This window comes from Chamaea fasciata, unplaced genomic scaffold, assembly GCF_029207755.1.
Source record: "Chamaea fasciata isolate MVZ Bird 193981 ecotype frontalis unplaced genomic scaffold, bChaFas1.0.hap1 SCAF_3, whole genome shotgun sequence".
NCBI classification, from domain to species: Eukaryota; Metazoa; Chordata; class Aves; order Passeriformes; family Sylviidae; genus Chamaea; species Chamaea fasciata.
The window spans coordinates 6,480,233-6,506,574 of record NW_027094088.1 but is presented as its reverse complement, the minus strand read 5'-3'; the positions used below and the strand labels follow the sequence as shown (position 1 = coordinate 6,506,574).

General features: G+C 43.7%; 2 protein-coding genes and 1 long non-coding RNA gene across 9 annotated transcripts in view; 2 read left to right on the top strand and 1 right to left on the bottom strand.

Moving 5' to 3' along the window:
• SLX4IP (SLX4 interacting protein) overlaps positions 1-7,429 on the top strand; it is a 72,113-nt gene extending 64,684 nt beyond the window's left edge. For 5 of the 7 annotated variants that reach the window (XM_066177820.1, XM_066177824.1, XM_066177822.1 and 2 more), the window contains 2 exons: positions 4,062-4,174; positions 5,645-7,429. In XM_066177820.1, the coding sequence (XP_066033917.1) occupies positions 4,062-4,174; positions 5,645-6,479 (948 nt within the window). In that variant the 3' untranslated portion in view covers positions 6,480-7,429. The remainder of the gene's footprint in view (positions 1-4,061; positions 4,175-5,644) is intronic. The other 2 variants (XM_066177821.1, XM_066177823.1) reach the window with 1 other exon arrangement.
• A 5,801-nt stretch (positions 7,430-13,230) lies between these two features.
• On the top strand, positions 13,231-19,851 carry LOC136286348 (uncharacterized). The gene is made up of 3 exons (XR_010719864.1): positions 13,231-13,344; positions 18,939-19,235; positions 19,769-19,851. It is a non-coding gene; the product is annotated as an uncharacterized lncRNA (long non-coding RNA).
• JAG1 (jagged canonical Notch ligand 1) overlaps positions 14,925-26,342 on the bottom strand; it is a 35,377-nt gene continuing 23,959 nt past the window's right edge. Inside the window, exons 7-26 of the mRNA XM_066177816.1 lie at positions 26,130-26,249; positions 25,569-25,682; positions 24,918-25,031; positions 24,049-24,162; positions 23,599-23,645; positions 22,971-23,144; positions 22,331-22,481; positions 21,664-21,828; positions 21,038-21,151; positions 20,297-20,410; positions 20,077-20,190; positions 19,836-19,952; positions 19,298-19,325; positions 19,106-19,191; positions 18,197-18,310; positions 17,870-17,979; positions 17,552-17,788; positions 17,093-17,224; positions 16,493-16,643; positions 14,925-16,159 (exon numbers count right to left, since the gene is read on the bottom strand). Coding sequence (XP_066033913.1) covers positions 15,702-16,159; positions 16,493-16,643; positions 17,093-17,224; positions 17,552-17,788; positions 17,870-17,979; positions 18,197-18,310; positions 19,106-19,191; positions 19,298-19,325; positions 19,836-19,952; positions 20,077-20,190; positions 20,297-20,410; positions 21,038-21,151; positions 21,664-21,828; positions 22,331-22,481; positions 22,971-23,144; positions 23,599-23,645; positions 24,049-24,162; positions 24,918-25,031; positions 25,569-25,682; positions 26,130-26,249 — 2,774 coding nt within the window. The 3' untranslated portion in view covers positions 14,925-15,701. The remainder of the gene's footprint in view (positions 16,160-16,492; positions 16,644-17,092; positions 17,225-17,551; positions 17,789-17,869; positions 17,980-18,196; positions 18,311-19,105; positions 19,192-19,297; positions 19,326-19,835; positions 19,953-20,076; positions 20,191-20,296; positions 20,411-21,037; positions 21,152-21,663; positions 21,829-22,330; positions 22,482-22,970; positions 23,145-23,598; positions 23,646-24,048; positions 24,163-24,917; positions 25,032-25,568; positions 25,683-26,129; positions 26,250-26,342) is intronic.

Below are 26,342 nucleotides of genomic sequence, written 5' to 3'. Positions count from 1 at the left end.
CAGTTAGATTGTAATATCTGATTCATCCTTCCCTCACAAGCCTCCTCACTTGCTTTAAGGAGCCCTTTTTGTTTATCAGATTGGAAGGAGTCCTGTCTGACCTCTCTGATCTGTCAGTCATCTGGTAGGACACCTCTGAAAGCTAAAGGTTATCTTTGGTGGTTGAGCTCATGATACAGCTTAGAGTGACACTAAGGGAAATCGTGCAATTGCAAGCTTACATAAGGTTCCCCTAAATAAGTGTTTCTGTCTTATTCATTGCACTAATTTTAGTTTCATTGTGTGTGCCTGGGATAATACTTTGGTTTCATAGCCTTGCCTATATTATTATCTTTACAGTCCCCTCCCATTTGCCAGTGTGGTACAAAAATTGATTTCTTGAACCCTATTAAGTATTTTTGATGAACCATATTGATAAATGCATTTTTAAAACAGTGTGGTTTTTTATATGGGGTTGAGAACCAGACATGAAATTTAATTATCTCTTAGTCTTACTTTATTTATTGGTACATAAGTTTGTGGCACTGAATAGTATAAGACAACTAGAAAACATGACACCAGAGAGGCAGGAAAGGGGGGCAGCAGTATTCACTTGGAAAATTTTCTGTTAACCCAGTATTAGACTGGGAGTAAATAAGAAAAGAGTATTTGTATGAGTATATTGTCATGCTGGAAAGGCCAAAGCTTTCACTCTGCTTCAGGGTAATAAGTTGTAAGGGTTCCTCACAAGTGCCCATCCATGGGTAGTTCTTTAACAGATACTTGATGCTGTACTGCTGAGTTCAGCTGTCCTGGAGAGAGATGGAGATGGCATTGAGTGCTGCTTTTGCTGCTTTTACACTTTTGAGGGTTTCTTTTTCACCTTGAGTGAGTACTAAGTGGAGTAGGATAGCAAAAAAAGAAAACGAAAAAAAGAATCTTCAATCTGATAAACCTTACAGGAAGTATAAATATGTGCCTAACAGTGTGCCTGATGTTTCTCTGTAGGTTTTGATAGAGGTTTTTCTTCCCCCATATATCTCTGGATAAGTATTAAGGATCTTAAAATCAGGTTTGGGGAGGCCAGTGTCATGAGCAGGTAGGCTGGTAAAACTTTGTAAACTTCACTTCTGCGGGCCCTTCTCTGCAGTTTTAGTGACAAAAAGGACTGAGCTTAGCCTGGGATTTTAAGAGCACATATTTCTAATAGAACTTGGCAGATCAAGGGCTAGAGAAGCATTTTAATCTTTTGTGCCCACCCAGTCTCTATACAAATGTAAATATGTCTGTCTTTAACAATTTGCCAAGAAATGTGGTTTTAATTTGTTAGCAGCAATCCCACTCCCTGCAGCTCTTTCAGAGTCGAGTCGCAAGTCTGGCGGTGCTTTGACGTTTTTCTCTGTCATGGTGTCATTGTTTATATGATGTCTGCTTCTGCTGTCCTCCCTTTTATGCCTGGAATATTTTTCTTTAATTATTTCACTGCCTAAAAGGAATCTGGGATTACTAGACAGGATGAGAGCAGATTAGCTTTTTTTCTTTCTTTAACAAGTCCTGAAGTTCCCATAGGAAATAAATAGTATTCCCAAAACAGACAGCGTGTTTTATTTTTTTGTTTTTAATTAACTAAAATTATTAAGTCTAATAAAGAAAATAAAGGAAGTATCACCAATGATGGCTGTGTTTCTTAGTAGTATATGGAGTACCCACTGTTGTTATTTATGACTCGCTCTGCCTTCTATTGTGGACTGATTCCAGCCTTAGGGAGTTTACATCACTACTAATAGCAAAAGGCTCTCTGGTTCCCACAGAGTCTTTCAAAGCCTGACTCATATGCCTTATGTTAATTGTTCAGCTCTCAAAATACAGCACTTACAGGGTGTGGTTCTGAGGGGAAAATCTACTGTACTTAGAGGGCATGTTCAGAAGTGTTTCACATATAAATCATTTCGATTTTTACTTTTTTTGATGCCTTAACCCTTTCTGTCACTGCTTGGTGTGATAAGTTATTTAAAGCAAAACAAAAGGGTGATGACAGCGCAGTGAGGGAATGTGTTAGCCCTGCAACTTGGGGCCATTAGCTCCAGCCTGACTCAAGTCACAAGTGCCCTGACTTGGTCATTCTTGCCTCTCTGAAGGGTCTGCTCCTCACAGCCTGGCGGGACCATCCCTGTCCTGCAGGGTCCAGAATCAGATGCAAGTTAGAACTGAGGTTTATTCCTTATCTGCAGTAGGGAGTACATGAGGACTAGGAATCCAGTCCTCCCCTGGATTTTGTACCAAGGGCTCCTTTCCATGCAATGCTTACCACAGTGACCAGAGCTGCCTTAGTGGGCTGCTGATCGTGGCCTGGTTGGTGCTTTGGGGACCGAAGATTTAACAGAATTGATCTTACCCGTTTCCACCCAGCAGGAACTCAGATGGGCTCTGGCTCTCTGGCCAAGTACAAGCACTCTCCAGCTGCTTTGATGCAGGATGATTGTGCAAGACCCTTCAGCCTCCAAGTTGTGTGACTGTTACTGGAAATCAAAATAGTTTCTACAGACTTTGCAGTCTCTGCCTCCTCTTAAAATTAGCAGAACGCTCGAGTATCTTAATAGTATTTCTGTCTTTAATAGTTTACAAAGTATGAAAATACATTTAGTCAAATTAGGGGAATCTACCTCCAGCAAGGATAGAAGCAGCAATTAATCCCTCAGATTAAACTAGTTAAGCTTGATTTCTGAGGTTGGGATCACCTTGCATGTATGCTCCTTGTGTTTTCTGCCTGCTGTAAACACACTCATTGCACCATGAGTGAACAGAACTTCATGCATCGCTCACCGCACACATTTGTGTAACTTGTCTCTGAGAGGAAGGCTCAGAACAGCTGTAGTTTTTTTAAGTGCCAAAATGGCTTTACTTCTTTGCCTGGCTACGCTCCTTCTGCTTGCAAAACAGGAAGCTGTTTTCACTGGCTGTTTCTTCTGGAAAGAGCATGGAGGTCCCCCCCGCCCCCTCCTTTAAAACAGAAATAAAAATGGGCAGGGCTTAATCTCCCCTAAGTGACAGGTTCCCGAGGGATGTTCCAGGCAGGGGTCATGTACAGGCTTTGGCCTTGTGCCTCTGCTGGTTTTCTCTGTGTCCCTCAGTTCTTCCACACCCCCTGGTTCCAGTGCCCTCGTTTCACCAGGGAATGGGCTACAGCAGCACTCCCTGCATTTGGGGAGCCCCTGTCAGAGGCTGCATCGCGGAGGCTGAGGGAGAAAAGTTCTCTCAAAGACGAGAAGATGCACAAAGCCTCTTCTCTTCTTGACTTCACCACTTCTTTTTCCTCTCCTCCATAGCCTCAGAGATAATTCTTTTTTGGAGCATGTGGTAGTTAATGGTGAAATCAGCAAATGGCCCTTGTCTGATTGAGATTGTTTCATTGTGAAAGGAAGTGCTCACAGCTTGAAGAAAAAGAGCATTTTCCTTCCCTCCCGCTCGCCCCAACCTCGTATTATATAAAAGGATGGTGCTGCTGTTAGCTGAGACCAGAAAGAATTCCCCTGTTGTCCTGTAGTAGCCAACCACTACAAGCTGTGAGCGTTGAAATGTTAGAATTAAAAGTTTTAACCCTTGCCTTGTTCAATGAGCAAATAACACTGTGTATGTTTTTTTTGTAAGTATGGAAAATTATGGGAATTCCGTTGAGAATAAGTGTATAGACCACTGCGCCAGTCAGTCTCTTCAGAAAAAAAAACTGACAAGCATGCTCCTGTCTGCAAGAGAGATTCCTGGCATTTGTCACAGTTTGAGCCACAAAGATGTCAAATATTTGCCAACAGTTTCCTCAGATGGTTTGGAAAGCTCCATCCTTTACATTGCAGTCTTGTTTGTTTGCGGTGTGTTTTAGCATACGAAATACGTTGCTGGGGAGTCAAGGGGAGGGAGCTGACTAGACTCCCAAATATTAAAAGATTAAAAATAATTGTTTCTTTTAGACTGCTCAGATCAAAATAATAAAGAACAGCTGTAAATCGTAGTATTAGAAAAGGAGCTTTCTGTTGAATAATCATAGCTTGATGGGTCATGTTTTAAACCTGTATTTTCTTTTGGAGCAGAAAGAAGAACTTTCCAGTGGGACGTCTGAATATTTCACTGAATCTGCTGAGAACAAGAAGATTAAGATTAGTCTGAGTGAACAAATAAAGCGAGACATCCTGAGAAAAATGTATGCCACTATTCTTTTTAAGCTCTTGCATTTATAATGGGTAAAATTTGGTTTGGTAGAATCTAGCTTATATAACAAAATTTTAAATAATATAAACTACTTTACAGAAGATTGTTCTAAATTACTGAAAGATTACTGCTGTAGTGTGGATAAGAACATAAAATGATTTTTGTTGTGTTTTACAGCATGGAGAAAGCTATTACAACCCACATAGATATCATACATAGCACTAGGCAGAGTCAAAACAGGCTGTTTTTCCTTGAATGAAGCTCTGAGCCAAAACAAATATGTGATGCTTCAATCGGGTGAAAAATACTTCACAAATACATTTTTTTTGTTCATTTTGAGAATCTGGATCAATAGTTACAATTAAAGAGTATCCCTGGTGGGGGGGCTAGGGAGGGTCAGCTGACCAGCTGAACTTGTCACTGCTTCATGTGGTACCAGGACTCCATCCCAACTTGTGCAGGCTGCCATCAGCCCCAAATCACCTGTGAAATCAGGGATTTGCTGTGAACCCTGGCAACTTTTCTTTTTGCCACTGTTGTCTCATCTGTGTTGTCTTTAGAAATGAGATTATTTTGGGGATATGCCAGCTCTACCTGTTTTGGATGAGCCCTCTTTGAGAAGAGTTAGATGTGCTGTCCCGGGAGCTGCTCAGCAGCAAAAAGTGGTCTCAGCTTGGGCCATCTCTAGCAACATTTTCAGACTCAAAATGCAGCTTCAGGACTTGGGCATAAAGTTCGTCTTCTGTGCTGTGTGAAATCCAGATCCATAGGTAGCGCACTGCTGAGGAGTGTTTATGTGCTGACACTCCATCAGGTCCCTTGTGATCCCATTTTCCTGTGTAATTCCTTTTAGAATATCATCTACTTGCATTACCTAAGTCCTTGCCAGATGAATGGGCTTGATACTAGATGAGTAGTGGTTAACTTTAAAGCACTGCTTTGAAATGTCCTGGGAAAAATTCCAGAGGAACATTCTAAAATAGAGATTAGGAGCTCTCACACAGAGATGCACTCACTGCCTTTCCCTGCTTGCCCCCTCTATCCTGTAGAAATGCATTATGCATGTGGATGTATGGGAATGGTTTGCAATCATTCAGGCACTTAGGAAATGCTATTTTATCTCGCCAGTTCAGAAAGGAATTCAATATACTTCTGCTCTGTTGACCTTTAACATCTGTAATGAATCGAGTCCTGCCTCTTGGAAAAGAGTGTGAACTCACTCCTTCGTGGCTTAGTCATTAATAAATAAGGCTCTCCCATAGCACAGTGGAAAATCAGATGGATAACGCTTGATATTATCCACACTAGACAAACATTGCTGCTTGTCAAGATGATGTACAGGGATTTTTTCCATGTTCAAAAAGAGGGTGGCCCAAGTGGTGTTTCAGAGTTGGAAAAACAGTCAATGGAGTCAGTAGAGGTTCTTTTTTAATTGAAAAAACAAAATTCCTTTTTTTTGCAGTGCGAAGAGGACAAAACCAAGGAGAAGTAGTGCAAGCAAACCTCAAATCAGCAAGGACTCCGAGAAAGTGTATCTTGGCTCAGCAGACTTGCAGACAGAGAACAGAAAGAATGACCGTCAGGCTTCTCTCGCTGCTCGGTCTGATGTGAAACGGAGGAGTCCAGGCCTGCTGAAGGACTGCACAAACACAGCTGAAAGCAGCTTGGAGCTTCCTGTATTAGAGCAGAGAAATGATGTTAATCAGAGACAGCCAGATGATGTTCACAGCCAGCAAAAACCTCACTCTCTGGAGTGGTTGGAGGCGAGTCTTTTAAGTGAGAACCCTCCTTGCAGCTCTGAGTCAGCACTGCCGGCTCCAAAACAAAGCCAGAGAGTGACCAAAACACAGGCTCAGCTGAAGACCTGGGCTTCAGAGGAAAAGTTGGAGCACTTCACAAATGTGTCCTCTGAAGGGACTCCTTTAACTTCTATCAATACAAAAAGTAATAAGTGTGATGATAATTGTTTGGGTCCATTCCTGGAGAAGACACCCCTTAATTCAAAGTTGTTTTCAAAGCAAGACATGACAGAGACTGTGATTGACAAGAAATCATTGACTTTGAGGAAAAACCCCTCCTGGCCTCCTTTTGTGAGCAGCAGTGGAGTGCAGACAAGTCAAAATGAGCCAAGCATAGCCACGAAAGAGCTGCCCGCAGTGCCAACATCATGTCTAGAACTGCACCCCGTGTCTTCAGAGAAGCTTTCCCAAAAAAGAAAAAAAGAAGTGGAAAATGGTCTCGGGAAATTAAAACTGCGAAGGCTTAAAAAGTCAAAATCTGAAATACTGCCTTCATAGCATGGGTGGACAACCCAAGCTAAGAGTAGGAAGCAATTCAAAATGATGGAAAATAAGAAAAATACAAAATCAAAATTAGAGAACACATTTTAAGAAAATTTAGTTAACTAAGGATCCTAATCATTTGGCACTGTAATAAAGGTAATCCTTTAAAGTCTTTAGGAATTAGTCATTATTATTGCACAAGTCAGCATCATATTTATAGAAAGAAAAATCTCTTATAAAATAATATTTACTAAGCAAAATTTTAGATTTATACATATTCAGTGCTATTAAAAAGTCATATCAGCTGGTGACAGTAAAGTTAAAACCCCTTGTGTGATCTGTTAGCAGCTGCAGTTATCTTACAACAAGCAGTATCTTGCTTGTTTCTGAGCATGGAGTTTATTTTAGTAAAAAAATTAACCCTTTCTATTGGAAAGTTTGTGGTTTACTCACATGATCTTTACAACAATAAAGCAAATTAAGTTTATTTCAAATAACTCTTTAACCAGGATTAATAGCTGATGAATTGAGGCCCACTTTTTCAGGGAAGTTTCAAAATAACTATAGTTTCTTGTTGTGTAGTTTTGATATGAACATTTAATTCTAGCCCATGTTGTCATCGTGCATTCAGTCTTGGGGAAAAATGAAGGTTGTTTTTATATATTTAGATTTATATATTTACACCTGGATGTCCAAACATTGTTCTTGGGTGAGGTTCATATATAAACATGTATTCACATCTTCATGGATATGTGTTTCAAAGTCAGGCCTTGCTTGTGCACACTGGTTTTCATGTGGTAGTGATACCAGAGTTAAATCTTATTTTAAGACAAATTTTAATTTCACGGTGCTTGTTCATCCTGCTTCTTAAATTTAAATGCTGATGTGCTAAGGAAATGTACTTTTTTATTTCATGCTTATCTTTTTTAAATGTGTAAAATAAATTTATAAGCCGTTTTCTTTCATCATTCTCAAGATCAGTGTGAGCACAGACGCTGAGTCGGGAGGGCCAGCCATGTCATCCTTGGCATGCAGCATGGCCAGCCCAGCACAGGAGGGGACTGTCCCACTCTGCTCTCACCTGGGCCAGCCTCTCCTCAAGAGCTGGGAACGGTTTTGGGCACTAGAATTTAGAAAAGATACAAAGGTATTAGAGAACATCCAGAGGAGTGCAGGAGGATGGAGAAGGGCCTTGAGGGGAGGCCATGTGAGGAGTGGCTGAGGGCACTGGGTCTGTTTCAGCCTGGAGAAGACTGAGGGGAGACCTCACTGCAGCTACAACTTCCCTTGGGAGCCAGTGACAGGACCTGAGGGAATGGCCTGAAGTTGTGTCAGGGCAGGTTTAGGTGGGATATCAGGAATAGGTTTTCACCCAGAACGTGGTTGGGCGCTGAACAGGCTCCCCAGGGAAGTGGTCACTGCACCAAGCCCAGCAGAGCTCCAGAAGCATTTCCACAGTGCTCTTAGGCACATGGTGGGATTGTTGGGGTGTCCAGGAGCTCGATTTTGATGATCCTTCTGAGTCCCTTCCAGCTCAGCTGTGCTCTATGATTTTATGTGCAGTAATTTAGAAAAATCTCAGTGACATTTACTTAGGACTGTGGATCTCCTCATTGCGGTTAAGGAGATGAATCACATCCAGGAGCATTAGAGTTGGTGGTGTAACCCAGGTCCTGATGAGAATTAGCAGCTCTGCAGCTGACAGCAAGACACTGTTGATTGTACAGCTTCCTCCTGCTGGAAATGATTTCTGCTCTTGCTGCAAAGGAAGAAGATTCTGCATGTGTCTGGAGGACGTGTTCTCTTTTTTCCTTTCAGCTGTTCGGGTGATGTTTCTCAGTGCTTTGCAGTCAGGTTGCAAATCCTTACCCAGCTCCAGGCTCTGCTAAAAGGTCTTTCCCAGTACCAGCAAAACCAAGGCTGCAAACAACCTAGTTTGGAGGAAGAAGAGCCTGAGGTATGTTCACTGCTGTCTTTTTTTATGCACTGGAGATACTGGGCCAGGAAGGGAGTAAAAAGCACCTGTTTGATGGACTTGAAAGAGGTATAGGGATGTTTAATTAAGCATTTATCAGAAAAATGAGGGTAGCTAGAATAATTTGATAGTTTGTATTAGAGTCTTAGCATAGATAATTCAAGTATCAGAAACCAGAGGGCAACCACATACAGTTTTTATCATCCCATACTGTTATTATATATATAAACCTTATAATACAATTTATTTTTAATCTCAACTGAATGACATGCCTGCCTGCACGCTTTCAAATGAAGGTCATACGTTTAGAGGGGGCTTAGGTAGATTAAACCATTGTCTCTGCAGCCAAGAACACTTGATTTTTCCTTTAGGATATTTTGTTATGCTGCTAAAAATGCTGTTTTCATCTCTTTGATGGGAACATCTCTCTTTCAAAGCAGTGGTTGTGCAACAGTGAGAGATGCAAAGTGATGAGGGTGTGAGAGGCTGGAGAGTCAGGATAGAGACAAGGTGGGCTTTCTCACAAGTCCACAGTGGCATCACTCCTTTTGTCCTTACTGTCTTGATTAGTTCTAGGCTCTTTGGGGCTGTGTATTTTTGAGCTTCGTTTCCATCAAAAGTTGTGCCTTGGATCCTCTCAGAAATGCAGCTATTTAGGAAAGGCTTTAACTTCAGTCATTTCTGGATTTGCTGCTCAAAACTGTGCTTTCTCTTGTCTGTGCAGCAGGACTTCTATACCAGCTTCTCTTTTGCAAACCTGGTGGTACTTTGGGGGTGCTGGAACACCCAGGCTGTGTCTGTGTCTCTCTCCTCTCTCTACTGCAAGCCCGGAGTCATCTTCTCAGACTTTGCTTTTTCCTTTATCACCCATCCACCTGCACCCGGAGGACTGGCAGAGGTGTGGTCTGACATGCTCTTGAACCACAAACCTGATTTCCTAAATCAGGTTTAGGGGGGGAAAAAGGGAACTGGAAACTGAGCTGGAGTAAAATTAGCAGTTTGCAAGTCTTGGCTTTCTATTACCAAATTTCTTCCGAGCAGCATTAACATACCTTTCTGTAAAAGTAATGAATATTTAAGGCTCTGTTCTCTTCTGAGGCTGCCATTGAAGCACAGAAACAATAGTTTTGGTTCATTTTTTTATCCTAAACCGGCCAGCTTTGGTGGTTTATTATTTTTAATGAATCATCTGGTTCATTTGGTCTATGCTATTTGCTGATAATGTAACAGTTGTTTCCTAGCGAAACACTTTCTAATGTGTGCAGATGATCGTTTCCATCATTCTTTACATCAAAGCAGTTAAAAATATTTGTTTAGTGAGGTTTTATGGTTAAACACATATCAAAAACTAGACCAGCCTTTTACATAATCATTTATAAAGAGGAAGCAGTTGGTGTGAAATCTCCCTTGCCCAGTGTTGGGCAAGGTTTAGGAAGGAAGAAAGGAAATAAGGTTTTAAATATCCCAAGATCTTGTGGGTACTAAGCTTTGTGCTGGTTCTGGTGTTACCTGCCGGGTAAGCACACAGACCTCCCTTCCTACAGAAGGTTTTGACCAAGTGAGGTGTTAAGTAGCTTCTGAAGGCGTTTCTTTGGTCGGTGTGAACTTCTTTCCCTCTCACTGCTCAGCACGTGGATTGCATGGGATGAGTTTTAATTGGCATTTTACATCATCATCTCATTGGCTTTTGGCTGGAAAAATGGTTTCTTTCTAAAGAAAAAAAAATGGAGAAAATATTTTTCTGTTTGCAGTTGGAATAAGAAAGTTGTGAAGTATGGACTCTCCCAGATTGTGTGCTGTGAGTAGTTATCTCCTTGGCTTTATCAGTACCCAGGAAAAGGTTCTGTATTCCAACAGGCTGCAGCAAAGAGAGGCAATGACTCTGAGCCTTTTTGCCAGCACTGGGAAGTGTGGGTTGGCCTCAGAAATTAGCTTTAATAAAAGGCACTCCTCACTCCTTTGCTTTGTGCTTTTTTCTCCTTTAACAAACATTAACTCACTTCCAGTAACCCGGGTGAAGATGTGGGCTGAGGGAACGGCCGCGCTCGGAGCCTTTCATCAGAGGGATATCAAAGCGCTCGGCAGCTGAGCCTGGAGGGAGCTGCAAGAGCTTATTCTGACAGCTGGAGCAGCACTGAGGGAAGCACTGCTTCCAAGGTAAAGCTAACTGGTTAAGGAGCAGAAAATACTTTCATCAACTCACACATGTCCTTTTGTCCACCTGTTTCCCCCGGATAATTAAGATGGAACCCGGTAGTGCATGACCTTGTCCTTTCTATGGTGGCAGTAAGGTGACATTTTTAGGTAGGGAATTTTTTGTTTGGTGTTTTCTTATGCTGAGAAATCCTAAAAGTTGTGGAAGCGATGGAGTGTCACAAGACATTTCAGCTGTAACCTGGAATTTGTTCAGGAAATCAGGCACAACTGTCCTACCTTCTTTACTATCCACCTAAATTATTCCAGAGCTGGGAATCTGTTCCTGTGAGAGCTGGCAGTGCACCTTTTGTAAAGGAGAATTTCAGTGATTTTCTCCCATTCTGTCCAAGTTAAATCTTTTAGTACAGCAGTAGGGATTGGTACTCTAGCTCCATAACTGCCTTACTTGCTGGCATAATAATTATCTTTTTTATTTATGCATCAGATCTTTAAAGAAAAGTATCTTGAGCTCTAATTCTAGAGCTGGGCATGCCCCTGTTTAATATTAATATGATCTCATAGTGCTAGAATGAAAGGAATAGAGATTTATTTCTCCACCCTGTAGGGAAACTGGTTGAAACAATTTGCACATCACAGAAGGCGTTCGCTGGCAGATCTGGGCTGGGACTCCAGTCTGACGCTGTCTGATCCTGCATGGCTCTGCTGCTGCCCCGGTGCCAGGGAAGCAGCTGCTGAACCATCCACAGCCTGCACTCCTCTCCTCCTCTCCTCCTCCTCCACCCCAGAATCTGGTGTTAATCCTTGCACAGCTTTTTTACTGGGTTTTCCCCCTATTGGGAGAAATCACTGATCTTTGCAAGCAAACTCAGCGCACACTGGCAAACAGTAACCACACTGGCCATTGCTGTCAATGCTGTAAAAAGAGGAAGCCAAAAATTTCTTAAATATACTCAAATATTCTTGCTTCCGTTAGAAGGGGAGGGGGAGGTTACGCAATCACTTCCATCTTCTGGGGAGGAAAAGGGTGAATTTGGTACTTCCCTTGTCAGAACTTCTCATCTCTGCAGGCACTCGTAAAAACCGTGAAGGCTCTGCCTTGTGACTCTGCAGAGGGCAGGGCAGCACCCTGGACCTGGGATAGCTGGGAGGCAGGGCTGGATTCAGCTGGAGGGCTGGCAGATAAGGAGCAGAAGCTGGCAGTCTTCAAGGAGCAGCAGGGAGCATAACCTTGCACGTTTTAGCTTGGCAGGGAGCTGATTAATGACATTAACTCTTGCTGTGCAGGTGTCAGCTGGTGTGAGAACAGGAGGTGTGTCTGTGCAAGGGAAAATGGTTTCACCAGGAAGTGGCTGGAGATGCAGTCGCACGTTTGGGCCCCAGCCTGGTTCACGCTCCCCTGGCCTGAGGGGCTTCAGGTCCCAGGGCTCCCAGCTGCCCTTGGCTCCTGTCAGCAATGCAGAGGGAGCCGTTCCCAAGGCTGGCATTCCCGTTGACATGAATATATTGGTGTGAAGGCTGATGTAACCTGCACCATCAGCACCTTTCCCAGGTACCTCTACGTAAGATGGGCCCTTTCCATGCGGAGGTGCAGAGCTTTGATGTGGCCGCGTTCAGCTCAGGCTGAACCAAACCCAGATTCTGCAGGTTCAATTAGCTGTAGGTAGAGCAAAGCTCAGAGTGCTAAGGGGAGCTATTTTTATTTCATTTCGTCTTTCATTTCATATTTCATTTCATTTCAATTTCTCGTATGCTTATATGGCAGCTCAGGAAGCACACATTTTTCAGTTCTTAGATGAAGAAGGATCCAAAGAACAAACTTAGACTAGCAGGGGGAAACTTCTCCTGACTAAACAGAATGTATCTTCCCTGAGTAGTAAAAGCGTGAACTGGCAAAGTAGGATTTCCACAAAAATAAATGTGCCTTGGTATTCTAAGGGGGAAGCCCTAAACTTCACGTTTCTATTTATTTTCATGGCAACGGAAACCACTTCATAGAGCAGCCCCCAGCCTGGTGGTGGACCTGGGCTTTGGGGGGCTGTTCTGCAGTGTAAGTTTTGGAGTTACCACTGAGATAGGAGAACTAATTAAAACTACCAGTATGGCAATTGCGTAGAATTTTCTGACTGCCCCCTGTACAAATGGCACGATTCTAATTTTCTAACATGAGATAGTGACAAAGTGAGGAAAACCCATGGGAATGATGGGGAAAAGCAGGGGATATGTGGAGGAGCTCTGCAGTAACAAAACCTCTGCACAGAAAAGGCTGGAAGTAAATAAATGGATGCTGGGCTAAGGACTTCGACACGTTTTGAAGCTTGAGGAACCCAGGTTTTGCTTTCACTGAGTCTTCAGAGACTGAATCCTTGACTTTGAGACCCATGTGAACAGTAGACAGCAGGAAGATGGTTAATTCAACATTAAAAGTATGGGAAAGCAGTCAGGGAATAGCCCAGCTTTGCCCTTTGGAGGCAGGTGAAAGATTCTATTATCTTTAAATAGCTTTTTTGGACATGACGTGTTTGCTTTATTGCAGGTTTAGAAGTCAGGGAACAAAAGGAAATAAATACTCATGGGATTTGTTTGATGAGGAATTATTGAAGTGGTCAGCTGAAGCTAATCTTGTTGACTTCCCCTTCAGGAGGCAGTAAACTAAACAGGCTCCAGTACTTGCCCTGTGCGGCGTGTGAGTGTGAAGAGTAAAAGCAGCACCCAGCCAAAGTAGAGTAGCCACGATGGAAATCTTCTGAAGTGAGTTTAAAATAAAAAATAACACTAATTAGATTTTATCAATTTTTTTTTTTGACAGCTGTAAAAAAAAAGTACAGAAGAAAGTATTTCTCACTCTCGGGTTTTGTTAGAGTTCAGTGTATTCATATCGCAGCAATCTGTATATAAAATATCTGTTTATTTACTACAAACAAATACAGATGGCAAAGGCCTGACCTTGCAGCAGGTTGGTTTAACTATTTTTCAATGAACTTGTTACACAGTTAATTGTTCCTTCAGCTTTGCAGCAGCCCCTTAGCAGAACAATTTTGCAGCTTCATCAGAACATGGTAAAACCGGAGCAGACCCTGAGCCAGCCAGCCCCTGCACAAAGGTGGGAGGGGCAGCATTAGTTCAGCATTCAAAGCCGTCGTGTTGAATACTTTCAGAGTTTATTTTATGCTTTACAAAGCGCTTTTTGCCCATTAGAAATCAGCATCATCTATGGATCCCTTCCCATCCAGGTCAGCACTTTGGATCTTGCCTAGCTACTTAGATTTGGTTCCTGTCTGGGGGCAGCTCATTGGCCCGTGCAGGGTAAACTCGTTGCACAAGTGCAGCCACACCATCCTCTCTCAGAACACCGAGGGACAGTGGCCAAGAGGCAGTGAGAACAAGGGACATGCTGCTTTCCAACCTCCTCAGCCCCACTGGGAGCCAGAGGGGAACGTGTAATCATCTAACAAAAAACTGACTCCACCAAAGGCAGGGGCAGGTCCTGGAAACCTCCAGCAGCACCTGCCCCTGCTTTTGCACAACTGACTGGCCGGGAGCGCCTCCAAGCTCAATAATCTCCACGCTCTTTTATGTTTTCATACAAAAAATTTAATAAATATTACTTTTCAAGATTTATTGCCAGGAACAACACATCAAAGATGCATTTTCATATAACACTAATATCACAATACAAGGTATCTTCATGATCTCAATGGTTAACCACTGAGATGACTATGTTTATAAGCCTTTTGATCTTAAACATCGTAATAGCACTTTGATTTCCTCACTTGTTAAGGCGGGCAGTGTAATCTATGGCAAACCTACACAGTGATCTTACTGGACATTCTACTGTTCAAGTATTCAACAACTAGCTTATTAGAATACTCCCTAAATGCAGTAGATTACAAAAAAAGTCAAATCTACAAGTGGTTCAGTATTACATATTCATGGTGAGAAAAAAAAATAATTAGAATTTACAAAATAAGATTGCTGTGTTTCCAACTTCACACGCTAATTTGATATTTTTAATTACATGCAACCACTCACATTTCATCTACATAAAGTAATAGCTCAGTTTTGTTCCCTTAAACTGCTTCTTAGCAGATTATCTGCCTGTCACTCGGTTTTCAAGTCTAAAGCAGCAAAAAAAATTTTCTAGTCTAATTCTCTAAACTGCCTCAGTCAGTACTTACAAATAGTCTTAAAGTGATACTATGGAAGGTGTTTCAAACGTTTGACATTGTACAAAAACCAGCATCAAGGCATGAAAGCCCATCCTATTAAAAATAAACTATTTTAGAACACCTTAGTTTTGGCATATAGGCAACATGTAACAAGAAAATAAATTCAAAATAGAGAAGCCACGAGCTTACAATGCTATCAAACACCTTCAACTCTAAACACGTACATATAAATAAAAAGGAATGATATTTTAAGGCTCTTGATTATTAAGTTAATAAATCAAATATACACAGTGATTAATAAAAAAAGAATTATTTACATATCTATACAAACTTCTATTTTTGACACATTTTCCTCTTTAAATTCTTCATTTACCAGCAACTGCTGACAAGTTTCCCCCCACCCGCCCCCAACAAAAATACAATAAAAAAATAAATAATAAACTTATTTTTGATAGTTGCTGTGGTTCCGAGCTGCAAAGGCACTTTCAAATACAGAACTAGTTGTACGTCACCATAAAACCAATATACAAAAAACTCAAATTCAATAAATATAAATAAAATGTATTATTCTAAAGAAACTGTATAAATCGGAACATCTGGCAGAAAAGAAAAAAAAAAAATGAACACTAAGGAAGAGTAATAAGGCTATGTAATACCTTATGGAACGTTTCCGTGATGGATCAGCTGCAGCTGAATTTACAGGAGGGCACTTTTGACTAGTTTTGCATAGATGTGAAATGCAGCACTTGGTATTCCAGCCAACCACAGCAACTATCATTGCCAGTGTAAGCCAGCTTGTCCAAACTTAAATTAACACAGGGATTCTAAGCAAATAATAGCCTTAGACTCAAATATTACACAACAGTTTAAGAACTACAAGCTCTTGAGTGCCTTTATAATGATACTCAAAGGCCCTGCATGGCAGCACCCCACCGTCTGCTATACGATGTACTCCATCCGATTTAGGCTTTGTGCACTTTCCAAGTCTCTGTTGTCCTGTTTATTTGTCCAGTTTGGGTGTTTTGTAGGGGTGCTGTTGGGGGGCTTTTCATCTCTGTCTACCAAAGTGTAGGCTGGCTGCTTGGCGAATCGGGCCTTCTGCTGGTGCTTGTCCATGTCGTCCTCCTCCACCTCGGAGTTGTGTGTCCTTATTTTGGCGATTTTAGAGTTTTTGTTCTCGTAGTCTTTAATGGGGACAGTATTTGCTCCGTGTTTCTCAATGGGGTTTTTGATCTGGTTCAGCTGCTCCCGTACGTTGTTGGTGGTGTTGTCGTCAGAGGCCGTGTGGGTGTGGCTGCTCTGCTTTCGGCGCTTTCGGATGCACCAGTAAAACACGGTGACCAGGCAACAGATCCAGGCTACTGTCAGGACCGAGCTCAGCAAGGGCACCAGGAAATCTGGAAGAGACAGGAGAGAGTTAGTCCTGCTGCAAACCACGGGGAACACTTCGGGATGTCTCAGAGAAAACAAACCTCAGCTCTTATGCCTTGTTACTTCCCTTAGTTCTGCACGAGGAGCATGGAAGGGAAGCAGCCCTTTTGCCAGGTTAGGCCACAGGTTTAGCAAACTTTTGGCAAGTTTTTTTAGGGTTTTTAGAAACAAAAAGACCTTGGGTGCAAAGCCTTCCCATTGTTCCTGATGAACGGGGACTTGCTAAAAGTCTCCCAAGTGAGGAAGGGGTGCTGCAGTCAGGGCGAGGTTCAGGAGCTGGGGGCCGAGGAGCAGCTCACCTGTTTTGCTCTTGGCCGGCCGCCGCTGCACCCTGACTTCGGCCACAGCAGCGATGAGGGTGTTGTTCCCGTCGCGCTTACTGACGAGGTCGATGATCTTATCTGTGATGTCTTTGATGGGGTTCTCATCTTCCCCAATGTCTTCTGCAGCCTGCAGGAGGAGGCACACAATTAACACCAAGCACCACATCAGATGCACGGGGGAACCTGCTATTTATAAACCTTCACAGGCAGTGAAGGCTCTTGCTACTTTCAATATATAACAAAACAGAAACAAAGCAAAATGGCCTGCTATGGGCAGGAACTAAGGACTCGGAATTCTCGTCCTCATCCTTAAAAAGACCCAAAAGCCCCCAAATGCAAGAGTGGAACAGAGAAATGTTTTACTCCCCATATTACAGCTACCCCCAGATGGCAGCTTTCAGGTATGCACATGTAACCAGAATTCCTCTCCTGTTCTTAAAGGGAATCAGGATGGAAACTAAACCACAAGAAGTGCTGACAAAGCCAGGAATTAAGATTTTTATGAAATCCACATGTTGCACACATATCCAAACAATGAACTACTAAGACATTTAAAAATATTCCAGGAATACTTACAATAGCAACATGGATTTCATTATTTGCCAAGTGGGAAGGCTCACAGGTAATATAGATGGAATATTCAACAGAAACATTCTTCAGAATATTCAGATTCCTCAATTCACTACAAACATGCTCTGTGGTAAGGCCCTGGAGGATACAAAAAGGATGTTGGCTTTTTTAAATACATATGCACACGAACACACAGATATAAGATTTGTTTGGAATTTTTTTTTTTTGCCCTGAAGTAAGAGTTCTCAAGGGAAAAGGAGGTGGAATTCCCTCCAACCTAGCTTTTGTTCTCTAGTCACAAAAGCATTTAGGCTGCAAGGCTGTATTAATCCTTCTCTGCTTTTTCTTTTCTTTGATAATGGGGCAGTGTCAGCTTTTGCTGCACTTTTCCCTATGGAAAACGTCATTCCGTGATCAAGGAACGAGTCTAAGTGTTCCACAGCCCAGTGAGCTGCCGTTACTTACCGGGGCCATCATTTCTTTGTTGAAGGTGAAGGTGATGTTGGCACAGTTGTCCTGGTAGTAGGAATCTGAGTTGCATTTGGTCCTGACAGGCTGCTGGTTGGAGGGCCAGCATTCCCCCACGGCGGCACACGGGTGGGTGAAGCAGTGGTCGTCCCGCACGGGGACACAGGCGTGGCCAGCGGGGCACTCGCTGGGGCCTTTGCCATGCAGGACACAAGGCCGAGGGCCACACCAAACCTAGGAGAGGATGAACACTGGTGAGAATCCACTGGTTGGAGGACGGAAAATGGTGTAACCCAAACCACAGCACAGCTGTACCTTAGAACAGGTGACTTTTCCATTCAGACACTGACAGGTATTGCAGTCGTCATCCCACTTAGTCCCATCTGGCATTACTCGAACACTGGTAATGCAAGGCCTTCCTGTAACTGAAGAGAGATGGAACAGAATTATAAGCTAAAAATAGGAAACAAATGCCTTTTCTAAGTTCATCTAAACTTCCCACTAAGTTGCTTCCTCCATAAAGATACTTGCTTTAAAAAACAACAGACAGTACGCCCCAAAACCAACCCCATACAACCACAAACCCATCAACGTGCAAGTATACAGATCTTGCTACAAGATCGGCTCTGGCATCTGGAATACCTTCTTGGCATCCTGGACCACTGCGACCCGGGGGGCAAATGCAACGGTACCCGTTAATTTCATCTACACACGTGGCTCCAAAGGCACAGGGCGAGGACTGACATTCGTTGATATCTATGATGGGAAGGAGAGGAAACAAACCAGTTGCTTCATAGTATCCTTTTGTTTTGTCAGGAAAAAAGCAAACACAGGATAGAATTGCCTACTGGAGCTTTATGTTCATTTTCTAGTGTCTGCTGGGACATAGATTCCTGCTTGCAGCACCAGTATAACCTCAGAAAAGTCCTTTGACGTTTCTGCTGTGTGGCACTAACCAAGATCAAAACCTGACCCCTGTGGCTACTTGAGCTTTCCAGGGCAAGGACACATTCCTTCCTACACAGACACTTCCTCTCCACTGATGTGCTCCACTTTTGTCCCCCACTAGATTCTTCAACTGATGTCAGTGTTAAAGCCTTCCCAGCTCTATTGCCGCTGTGAGACTTCTATTCCATGGCTGTTATTAAAAAAAAGTGTCCTACCTGTAATTACTATTAAATTACAGGGAAGTGCATCCATCACCTCAGGGCTTGGAGGTGGATTATTAATTGACAAGGTTTTTGGCTGGCACACTTTCATCTGAAGCAGAAGCCTGGGCCACACAGACACAAGGGAAGACTGTCCCAAAGAGCGTTTTGCCCACTCGGCTGAACCAAGAGGTTTCAGCTCCAGCTGAATGACTTTAAATCCCTTTCATTTTCAGTGTGATTCCTGCCTTCTCCAAATCTGCTACGGATCCAGGTGCGGATAGAGATGACACAAGACATCTATCACTCATCTGATCTACCACTCAGCTCAATTAAGACGATTGTCTTGCAACAAGATTCAAGCGAGACAAGAACCGAGGCAGAGAGCCACCGGAACACTCACTGATCCTGCAGTCGGGCCCGGCGAAGCCCGGAGCACACTCGCAGCGGTACCAGTTCTCCCCATCCACGCAAGTGCCACTGTTGTAACTGTGGGGAAAAGGCATTATCACAGACATTAAAGACTGCTACAGGTAAAAGCAACTCAGAATTCTAAAACAACAAAAAAAGCAAGGGATAAACATAGCAGACTTACCAAGGATGAGGGCTGCAGTCGTTTGTGTCTGCAAAGTAAAGACAAACAGCATTAAACATGCAGACTTTGGCTAACACAGCTCTACTGGCAGTAAAGAATGATCAAACTTCCCCTAATGCCCAAGTTATACTTAGCTCAACTTTTACAAAAATATGCTGAAATTCTCTACTAAATTGATTCCAGGATTGTACCACAAAATTTGTTAACTACGTTGTGGAATACATGTACGCAGGAAGAGATCCTTGTAAAGAATCTAATGGTGGGGGGGAAAAGTGGAAGCAGACAGAGCTGCTCGTAGAAAAAGAATGCAGGAGAAAACAAGACAACATCTGTCTCCACTTAGCTCATTTGCAACTTTCTCATGCCCAGGTCAAGGCTCTATCACATAAAGTCATTAAAAACAAAGATTCAGGTGATGCTAAAGCCTACATCAAACAAGCTTTCCCTTCTGGTTTCAATCTTGACTCCAAGGGCGACAGGATGAGCTCATGTTCTCATCATGCAACACTGGGGAAGAGTTCAAGCAGAGCTGACTTACTCTGGGTACACATGGGTCCTTCCCAGCCCTCCTTGCAGACGCAAGTGAAGGAGTCCCCGCTGACTACACAGGTACCACCGTTGTGACAGGGGTTTGGCAGGCAGCTGCTGTTCCTCGCTGTAACACAAACAACATTTGCCGCTCAGTTGTTAGAAAGCTGTCAAGTCTGAGCCAAGAGGAACAGCTGAGGTCAGAGCTGCAGCGCTGCATCTGCTTCCTGGCGATTATGCAGGGTATTTACCTATGTTACAAGTGGCTCCTTCCCATCCCGCAGGACACATGCACTTGAAAGTGTCCCCTTCGTCATAGCACGTCCCCCCGTTGTTGCACGTCGCCTCATCGCACTGGCTGTCACCTGTGGAAAACCCAAACTGTCCTTAATGCCGGTGCTCTCTTAGGGCCAACGAGTTCAAGCAGCCTATCAGAGCATGTCTGTTACGTTTTGGAAAAGCTGAACTTACGGGAGTGGCAAGTTTTTCCTTTCCACCCATTTTTACATTCACAGAAGAAGTCGTTGACCAAGTCTCGGCACGTTCCTCCATTGTGGCAAGGGTTTTTACTGCAGTCATTAATATCTGGATATGTTAAGGAGAGAAAACAGGCTCAGTGGTGTTTACAGAACTGACAAACACAATGCTTGAAAGGAGCATAACCCATCCCTAATTTTGGCCTGTGTTTCAATTGTGGATTAAATCCTTAAGTCAGTATTTTAAAGCTTTAAGCACTGTCACACAGATGGAGACTGTTTCACCACTTTCCTCCAGTTTGTTTTCATTTTGTTTGTAATCTTGTTTCAGTAAAAAAGCAGTGAAAAGGCCTATTACATAAACTACCCTGTTAGTCAGGGGAAGGGAGCAGAGCATTCACTCCTCTTCTGTTCCTGAGACTGACAAAATGCAAGCATGATATGCAGACAGGCATAAAGTGGCATCTACTAATGCAAAGGGTTTCTTCCCAGAAGTTATCCAAAGGACAGAGCAGGAAACTCAGAGAGAGCCACGTTCTAATCCCAGCCCAACTCTGTAACTTGGGTTTAGTTCCAATACAAAAGATTGGGACTTGACGAGAGGACCTGGTCCTCCGCGGCCTTTGAAGCAGAGTTTATTGACATAGGTCACTGGCATCTTAAAGACAGTACCAGCCATTCCTTCCCAATGTTTTCCCAAGAGATCTCTCTGTGTGCTGAAGGATGGATAACTTACTCGTTTCACAATACGTTCCTTCCCATCCATCGCTACAAATACATTTGTAGGAGTTGATGCCATCGATGCAAGTGCCACCATTTTTACAGGGGTTGCTTTCACAGTCATTGATATCTGCAACAGTTGGGAAGAAAGAGGGTTAAGAAAAGAGGGGAACAAAAAGCCAAACTAGAAGTACAGCTGCTAGGAGTCCTTATCTTATTGCAGACTGTTGGGTGCTACTTCTATTTCTAATAATACCCTTTGGAAAGGGAGGGTTATAAGCAAGATAATAAATGGTAAAAAACTGGGCAAGGTGATGAACCTGTCACTATTAAAAACAAGAAAAAAATTCAGAACTCCTTAAGATCCACGTTAAACCCCACTATTAACTCCCTCAGACCTTGTATACATAAGGTTTTTAAAAACATACAATTCAAGGCCAGAGGGTTCATTGCTACGAACTTTCCCCAAGGCCTAGCAAATTCCACTCTGCCTCGCCCAAGAGGGATATGAAAACTTACAGCAGTTCCAAGGTTCACTGAGTTACAGTGAAGAAACCTTAAAGGCGTCTGGGGAGGGAAGGATGGAATCTTTTTCCAGGAAGAGTGGGGGACAGTAAAGCACACTCTCTTTTTTGCCCTTACTCTCATGACAGTAGGTGCCGGTGAATCCTTTGTTGCATTCACAGGTGAATTTTCCACCCGCTTGGCTCTTGCACTTCCCGTGAGGACCACAAACATTGGAAGAGATGTAGCGAACCCCTTCGGGTGTGCTGTTGGAAGCCACTGCCACGGTGCAGCTGTCAATTACTGCAGAAAAGCAGAGACCAGCATGAGAATTACCCATGCAACCTGATTCCTTAAGACTTCCGGCCGTGCATGTTTAGAAGACACTCGTGCCATTGAATCATTTAGGTTGGAAAAGACCTTTAAGATCATCGAGTGAAACCATAAACACATGACTGCAAATATGTTTGCTGCTTTAAAGTAACATTGGACTCTGCCAACTGTGCATAAAACAATCACAGCATCTTATCTGATGATTGCTGGAACACCTCCATGGCCTGGAATAAATGCATCAGTCTATTTGCTACCTCTCCTTTCTGTCCACATTGACATAATGCTGGCTTTCAATAGGTGATACCTACAAATGTCACTCATCTTTTCACACAGAGAGAGGCCTAAGGCAGACAGCAAAATTCAGTCCCTTTATATCAGAGCTACTCCAGTGACTCCCCTGCTGGAACTGCAGTGAGGGGAGGGGCAGGAACCACTGGCAGACAGTGCCATTCACCCGCCAGGCAACACAAACCTTCACAAGGAGTCGTGCGGCAGTGATCCTTCAGGTGGGAGCAGTTCTTCCCTTCGTAATCCTCAGGGCAGTTACAGAAATAGTCCATGGCAAGATTGAAGCACTGGGCGCCGTTCTGGCATGGATTTGGCTCGCAATAATCTATGTCCAGCTGTAAGTAGTGCACAGAGAGGGAAGGGAAATAGGAAGGGGGGGAAGGGAGTGAGGGAAAGCTGAGTGAAAGAGGTTTATCATGGCTTTCCCTCACCACGACAGGCCGATATTGTGGAATCTGACCTTTTTATCTGCTGCCTCAAAGAATCATTCATAGCACACACAGTTTAGTCCCGCTCGCCACCGCTTCGGCAGACAACCCTCAATATTAAACTGCCAAAGTTAACAGTTAAGAGCTCCACAAAGCCTGACATGCAAACACTGCAGTCTGCTTAACAAAGAGAATCCTCTGCAGCCTGTTGGGGGTTTGTTGGTTTCTTTCCCCCCCCAATATATATTAATCAAGCACTTTCTTGGCAGACTGACAGCGATATCAAGTACAACTTTATACTATGCTTCACTGGATGCAAGGCATTCCGTGCTCAGATCCGGAGCGTCGGAACAAACGGCACTGGCTGAGGGCCTGCCTTTCACCCAGCCTTCTTACCTGACAGAGGTTTCCTGAGAAACCAGCAGGACACAGACATTGGAATCCATTGATTTCATCCTGGCAATGACCCCCATTCATGCAAGGGTTACTTGCACATTCATTGATGTCTTTCTCACAGTGATCTCCTGCATAGCCAGGTGAACAGATACACCGATAACCATTAACCAAGTCCTGGGAAAGAACAAAAAAAAATTTAGAGTTAAGGTTTTTCCTCCCTCAATATATTCTTGTTAAGAAAAAAAAAAATCATCTTAATATGTCCAAACAAGGCAAAAAACATTTAAAGAGGAAAAAACACACACAAACTCAGTCCCAGCTTACATTCTTAATTTCCAGGCAGGCAAGCGCCTACATTTCCAGTGGGTAGTTTGCACAACCACCAGCCCATTCACTGGTGATGCTGGCAGTGAAAATGGGTAATTTATTGAAGGAGTTTTTTTGCCCTCCCTGTTCTACAGATATATCTCAACATGCTGTAGCATGACATAGGCCCTCCCCCCAACTTAAAGAAATGACCATTTGTGCCAGCTAACTGCTATTTTCCAAACTATTCGTGCTTAGACTCAAATGTTTTAGTTACTGTTGCAAGTCTTTGGGAAACCGAAGTAAAACAAGAAGGGCCTACCCGACAGGATCCTCCATTCTGACATTGTCCACGACAGTCGTTAATATCTGCAATAAAATTAGCACGGTTAGAAGGCAAAAATATATTTACACTAGATAGAGAGTTCAGGTCTCTCTAAAACTGCAGCTAGATAAACCTTTTGTCAAGTTTCCTGCATGCCTTCCTTGAGATAAGGTTATTATAATGGGTGGGAAACCTTTCGCGATTCTTCTAGGAGAGGCAGTAAAACTTCACATCATTGTTTTAGTCCCTTTATCAGAATATAGCTAAGGTACAGGCTAATGACTTTGATAAAATTGTATATTTTCATTCCGCACCAACTACTCCCTTTCTAAAAACATCAACTGCTGGGGCTCTGCCCAGTGTTTAAATTGAGTTTAGAACTCAGTGGCACACGCGCATAGACCCAAAGAACCGGCCTTTAATAAACGCAAGGGTATGGACACTCACTGATATCACAGTTGTGGCCAGACCAGCCAGTAATGCAGTCACAGTAGTAGCTGCCGATCAGGTTCCTGCAGGAGTTGGCATTGACACAGGGCTTGCCCTCACATTCATTGGCATCTGGAAAACCAAGGGGAACATTCAGGGGGGAAGGGAGAAGCCCACGCCCCAGCAATAACCAGCAGTTCCTCCAGAGCTAAGAGGAACTTGCAGTGTACAGCAGGGATTAGCGTGACTTGAACGAACAAAAGTCAATCATCACCAGCCTCTGAAGGCTCTTCCAGTTTCTTTGCAATTAGAACACACAGGCTACGCTAATTATTTCACAATTACCCAGCCACTCATTAAGAGCAACTCGCCCTCACACACGCATCTCAGCTGAGCATTCTGAAGGAGGAATGCTGCAGCCTGGTCATTGGGATGAGTGTGCTGTGTAAAGAATGCAGCCAGCTCATTCTCCGTGAGATCATCCCCATTTCGGAGCCCAGCTGTGAACTCCTGGGTCTGGAGGAGTTGACATGGTTGAAGAGATGCAGCAACTTTCTCACAGGGCAAAGGGAGAAACACATGTGGGGGCGGGACTGGGAGGCACAACACACACGCCCTCCGCACTTCAGGGCAGTCTTGGTTTGAAGGATGGCTCCGGTTAACTATTTCCTTCAAGTGCCAGCATGCAGAAGCAAGGTGACGGAAGCCACGCTACTCTTGGACACTGTCCTAGACCGCAGTCCTGAAGACTGAATGTCTTCAATGTGCCAAAATACATCCACAGGCTTCAGAAACATGTCCATGAGTAATGCAGGACCACGATCCCTTTTTGCATTTATCTTTCCCAGCTCTGGAACAACACCGGATGAAGAGAAAGCAGTTCTTACCTAGCTGGCATGTTTTGCCAGTCCACTGAGGTGGGCAAATACACTTAAATCCATCAACTAGATCTTGGCAAGTTCCTCCATGACCACAGGGATTTGGAGAACAATCATCAATATCTGTAATTCAGAATAAGGAGAGGCTTAGCTCCACTACCCGATTGGCAATGGCAGTAACTGACAAGTCTGATAAATGGTTGCTGCTACTCGGGTTTTCCCTGAGGAACAGAAGAACAACAGGACTTCTGCTCGGAATTTCTAGGTTATCTTTGATTTCAGCAAAAGCCTCCTTTAAAGAAAGGAGTAATGTGAAAAGGAGGTTCAAAGAGGAAAAGTTTACCCCTGGGGCCTTTTTGCAAGTGGAAGTCCTATTTGGATCCAGCAAGTCCCTCAAAACCAGCATTTTTAACATCATGCCAGAACGCTACAAAAATTCAGCATTCTGCTTCTTTCAAGGTGATTTTGGCTATTCTTTCCCCTGGTACTTGACAAAAACCTTAGTACAAGCAAAGGGGAAGAGAGTGCACAGACTACCAGGAAGCAATGCTCAGGCTGGGAAAGGTTAAGTAGTCTGCCCCGTAAGTTTATGAGGGATTAGACAGACTGATCAAAACCAGCAAGCTGGCACATTTTTAATAAACACTGAAAAGGACTCACTGTCAGTGCAAGTTGGTCCAGCCCAGCCAGGAGCACACACACATTCAAATCCCGTGGATGTCTCGAGGCAGCTTCCCCCGTTGTGACAAGGGTCGGAGAGGCAGGCGTGCTCCGCTGCACAGGGACAGAAGGACATCATGGCAGAGGCTACAGCAATGCCACCACAAGCCACCCCTGCTCCCTCCACACGCTTCTGCTCTGGGGACACCACCATTACCCTTGCTGCACTGTGCTCCTGCAAGAACCAGGAATTGCCTGGCTTGCAGGAAGTCTCCTTCCACGCTGACCTCACCAGCACACCGACTGGCACCTGCTGGAGCCACAGCCAGACAGGGTGGCTTGGACTGACCTCCCCCGTGAGCAGAAGGCTGATGTTCAGAGACATCAAACATTCATGATAAAGCACGACTAGGAAAGGCTGGATCTTTGTACCCAGCCCTGACTGGGTACACGACAAATTGAGTTTTCCTCCATCTCACAAAGTGCATCCAAAACCAGCCACCAAAAGCTGGCAAGAATTAACTGTCAGATGGCAGCTCAGCAGCTGCATCCAACACTTACCAATTTCACAGTTCTGTCCTGAGTAGCCCTCAGGGCAGGAGCACTGGTATTTGTCAGGGCCAGTGTTGCTGCAGGTACCACCATTCAAGCAGGGCGGGTGGGTTCCACAGTAGTTCAGATCTGCAAGAGGGGAGGAGCACTAAAGCCAGGCTGGAAAGTTGCAGGAACATCACCACGTGCTTCGTCCTGTTATCCCAGAGCCTTTACAGAACG